Source organism: Halyomorpha halys, unplaced genomic scaffold, assembly GCF_000696795.3.
Source record: "Halyomorpha halys isolate HHAL.00 unplaced genomic scaffold, Hhal_1.1 Scaffold542.1, whole genome shotgun sequence".
Classification (NCBI taxonomy): Eukaryota; Metazoa; Arthropoda; class Insecta; order Hemiptera; family Pentatomidae; genus Halyomorpha; species Halyomorpha halys.
Genome location: NW_027105041.1, coordinates 254,793 through 259,673, shown reverse-complemented (window position 1 = coordinate 259,673; position 4,881 = coordinate 254,793). Strand labels below are relative to the sequence as shown.

The 4,881-nt window shown below is 32.2% G+C and overlaps 1 protein-coding gene across 8 annotated transcripts in view; it reads right to left on the bottom strand.

Moving 5' to 3' along the window:
- The window catches only part of LOC106684090 (protein Aster-B), a 251,168-nt gene that overhangs the window by 69,356 nt on the left and 176,931 nt on the right, over positions 1 to 4,881 (bottom strand). For 7 of the 8 annotated variants that reach the window (XM_067048154.1, XM_067048160.1, XM_067048169.1 and 4 more), the window contains one exon: positions 3,103 to 3,147. In XM_067048154.1, the coding sequence (XP_066904255.1) occupies positions 3,103 to 3,147 (45 nt within the window). Of the gene's footprint in view, positions 1 to 3,102; positions 3,148 to 3,724; positions 3,817 to 4,881 lie in introns of those variants that run through there. The other variant, XM_014425956.3, reaches the window with a different exon arrangement.

The following is a 4,881-nucleotide window of genomic DNA, read 5'->3' as shown; positions in this document are numbered from 1 at the left end:
TTTATCTATTTTATTTTTATTTATATAATATTTTTTTTTTCTCTCTAAATGATAGTTGTTGTCTTTTTGTTTTTATAGCCCATTCATGTTGACAGTGCCCAGATCCAGTGACAGTATAGAATTTGAAAAACATTTTATTACTACAACTGTTTGGAATTTATAGTGATAATTTTATAATGAGTGTCAGAAGCTCATTGACTAGAATTATCAGTCTCAATGATTCACAAAATATCCCTAGTCACTTTTCTAATCATAGAGAGCCATGAGATATTATTACAAAATTCCTCCCTCGGCGAATTTTTAAGTAAAAGTATGTCCACTTACAAACATCTAGTAAATGTATTTTTGTTCCGGTCAACGCGATAAGTAAATTTCACAAAGTTTACAATAGCGCCATTATTCTTCCCGAAATACCGATATGCCCAATTAATGCAAGTTCAAGGAGTAACTTTAGTAATGTGAAGAGTAAACTGAATAGCCGATAGTGATATCTAGGAGCCTCTGACTGGATGGCAAGGGTCCAGGCCAGTAGTCCCAGCAACATTGACCAAACATTAGTTCATTAGGCCAAGCTCCTCGGGACGAATACCTTGAACTCTTTCGATACGAGTTATCAACAGATAAAAAATACAATGTATCAAATAATCCATCATCAGAATTTGATGTATAACGCTGCATCATTAACTATTCCATACAAATCCATTTACAAGAAACTAATAGTTCCAAACAGCCGTTACAGCTCCATTTACCGATAATTTAATTCAAAAGTTATATAGTGAAACCAAGGAACCGCTATCGTACTTTCACAAGCGATGAACGTGTAATCTATCAAATCCCATTCATAACGGGATTTTGAACACTGTTTTTTTATCAATATATATTTGACTGACAAACAGAATAAATTTGTAACTGTTTCCATCTTTGAACTTGAAGATTTAATTCCACGAACCCTTTGTTTTAATCGTAGAAGAATGGACTTTTATGAGGTCATACAATAAGTGATAAACGACTTTAACCGTAATAAATCCACGGATAATTCAACAATTATCAGCTCGAAAGAGGTTGGCTTCATATCTCAAGCTTGTTACCTTGAGTATTGTTAACAGGCGTATTCGGTCATTATGTCATTACTAATTAATCGTTCTTGGGTAGCAAAGGTTTCGAAATTCATTCAAGGCCAATTACCATCCAAGTGGAGTACCAAAAGGAGCAGTACTACCTCTGGTTGTTTTTCAATTTATACAGGAGAAATCGCACTAACGAGGAGAGTGTAAGGTATGTCCGTTTCCGATTTCGATCGGTACTTTTTTTTGTGGTTCTACATTGTAAAAAAAAATCGACACCTGTCCAACCGTTTTGTCCAATGGGATTAATCTGAGAAAAAAATAAAACAGGTTGAAATTGTTTCGTTTTATATCACGAGTTTGAAAAGTGAAGTTTGAAATGAATTCTTCTAACAAAACGATGCATTCCTGAAATTTGTAAGTCTGCTATTTCTCATCTTCCGAGCAATGCAACTCTCGTATTTGTCATTATTAAACCGTTTAGGAGTAATTTTAGTCGTTTTCCCCCAATATTTAAAAGACGAAGTACACAATGCAGTAAATCTGAAGGTATTACTTTTTTTTTCGTACCCTCCTGAAAAGATTTTAATTGGTATTTAGTACGTACATATAGGAGGTATGCTATATGTATAGCTGGTTATGAAGGATATCTTGGATTGCCTTTTGGCATTATAAGGTTAGGGGAGGGGTCCAATAAAGGTAGTAAACTTGGTTGGCTTACGCCAGTGGATTATTGGAACGGGGAGGGGCCGTTCCGTTGGTAACATAGTTGAATCGAGCAATATTTAAAAAGCGTCTGAAATTGAAAAACGGCATGAAACCCTCCACTCCCACCCTCCAGGGTAGCCTTACTTATCTGACTTTTCAAACAGACAATTATAGCGAGTAGGTTGGTCGATGTACGACATGTCACAATCTCACAAGAGGAGATCATAACGCTAAAAAAAGGCATTCCTTCGCCGCACCACTAAAACCCCCCAGAGAGCGACGGCCCTATATCACTTTTGAAATAATGGCTTAAAACGGGAAGGAGAGACTTTAAAATAGTTTAATCGAGCAATATTTAAAAAGCGCCTGAAATTGAAAAACGGCATCAAAGGTATTACAATTTTGGATTCCATTTATTTATTTATTATCTCGGTAATAATCTTTGGAAAGATGATAAATCATTAACTAGATTTTGTTTTAATCACACTGATCTTAGGTTTTTTTCCTGTAAAACTTTGGCGTTGTTATGATTTTGAATTTAGCTGCATTTCAATCCAATCCCCTCATTGTTTAAAGAAGAATCTGGAATAGATGTTTATTCGTGTACATTTGTGTCTGAATTAACTTATTAATATAAAAACTATTGAAATTAGCTGTGAGTCTCTGATTAAACTTTTCCTGGTTCTTTGTACTTTTTGTACCTGAGTATAATTTAAGAATCTTAGTTATCTTGAATTTTTAACGACAGACTGTTATAACATCTTTTGTATCACAAGTGTCTTGTTTACTAATTCCTTATATATTGTTATCATTTTATTTTTATGTATCGTTATCATTCAATTTTCTTCTTTTTAGACTATATAAATCGTTAAAAAAACTCAATAAGTGTCCAATTAATCCACAAATTATGGTTGGATTGCTGCTCAGTATCTTGTGCACAGTTTATCCCAGGTTTTTGGACTCTTCATAAAGAGGAAAATTGCGTCTTTCCACCCATGATAAGAATGGCCATGACATTATTCTAAAAAAAGCTTGCATAATAAAAATGATTATGCACTTGAATTTATTTGTTTATAACTGAGAAATCCTAAAACCGATTAAAAAACAAAACAATAAAAACTACAAAAATATAAAGAAATGAACACTGGTGGATTGCTTGATCAGTAAGATTTTTGGATTGAATAGCTCAATTCAAACCACTCCATTTTCAGTAAATTGCAAAGGTTGAGTCAGATAATAAAGGTTGACTAGACTACACAATACTGGTCGTAGGAATAATAAATTTAATTCTTACTAATATTTAATTTATGAAATTAAATAAACTTAGTACCTCGAGGTTGTAGAAATCCCATCGTCTTGCTTCACGGATCGGTCCCTGGAAGAAAACATTATTGTTATTAAAGTATTTATTGGTACCATGCAAATGTGTAATTTATGATAAAAAAAATATAAAATTATTACAACGTATTGTATCAAATAATTTAATTTAACATTACGCATCTTAGTGTATTGTTAATATTAAAAGAGTCATAAGAAACACTTAACATCTTTTGTGCCTACCGTAAAAACTAATATTAAATAAAAAAAAATAAATAAAAATTCCATAAATAAATGTGAATACGAAATGTACATAAACTGAATTAAAATTTCTCTTAAGTTGTAATTCAGTAGGTATTTTTTGTAATGACGTTCATAGAAAGAACTTATATTCCTTCATTTATTTATTTATTTATTTATTTTTTTGCTGAAACATTCGAATATGTAAACTGGAACGATCATTAATCGAAAACCGGTTTCGGACATAATCAACTGTCCCCATGTTAAATTCTATCAAATTGTCAACTTCGAATATACCATATTGTAAAAGAGTTAAAATAATTTACGAACAGGAATGATTAAACACTAAACTTTTATGGGATGGGTATTAATAAAATATGAAAGAAAAACAATACCTTTTGCCTTTGATAAGTTGTAGAAGAAAAGATATCCCACATAAATCGACTTCACTTCCTCTAAATACGCAGTTCATTGTCACTTTAGGAGAGAAAGATCTAATATCATCAAAATAATAAAACGTATTTTAGATCTCTTTTGAGTAGTAGATTCCGTCAATGAGCCATGAGTGAAAGATTTAGTGAAGATGAGTGAAACCCACCACCAGGCTACAGAATACTCCTGACATCTCTTGTATTGGAATCCCTCTGTTAAGAAAAAAAATTATGCGAACACCTGAATCGCGAAATGTTAGAGAGACCTGCGGATAAGTAAAATGAACCGGATATGGGACTCGTTCTCGGCTGACTAAACTGAGTCAAACTTTCTTAAGAATAGCTTCTCAGCCTTCGAAATTTTAATAAATTATTTCAAATTTGCATTTGATACATATGCATTTATGCAAAGTCATAATTATTTTACTCGAAAAAATATCCGTTCTCTTTGGCGGAATATGTTAAAAGTGATTTAACAGCTAAAAACTTTACCCATAATTGTTTGGTCGAACAATAAGTAATATTTTTTTCAGCAGTAAATGATCATAATAATTGGAGAATATAATATTCATAACATGTGTATTTTTTTTTTTTTTTACCTACAGCTTCTCTTGAAGAGGAACTGTAACAAAAAAACTTTCATTGCGTACAGTCAAAATGAATTAACTATGGACCGTCGACACACCGGACTTGCATTGTCCAATGTCAGAAGTATAGGGGATCACATTAGGGATGCGACATCGATGTCGATGTTTTTAAGCCGATGTTTTCTAAACATCGATGTTTTTAAGCCGATGTTTTCCAAACATCGATGTTTTTAAGCCGATGTTTTCTAAACATCGATGTTTTTAAGCCGATGTTTTCTAAACATCGATGTTTTTAAGCCGATGTTTTCTAAACATCGTTGTTTTGTCCCAATTTTTCATTTTTTTTTCCAAAAATAACTAAATGAAAATCAAAAATTTACAGTATAAATAGATTCCTATCAACAATGTGGTCGAATAATAAAGTACCTCCAACCTTCACGCTATGTCGTTAGATAGAGATAAATTACGACTAGAAAAACAACGATGTTTTAGAATATCTTTGCTCAATATAAAATTACCCAGAATACATCGATG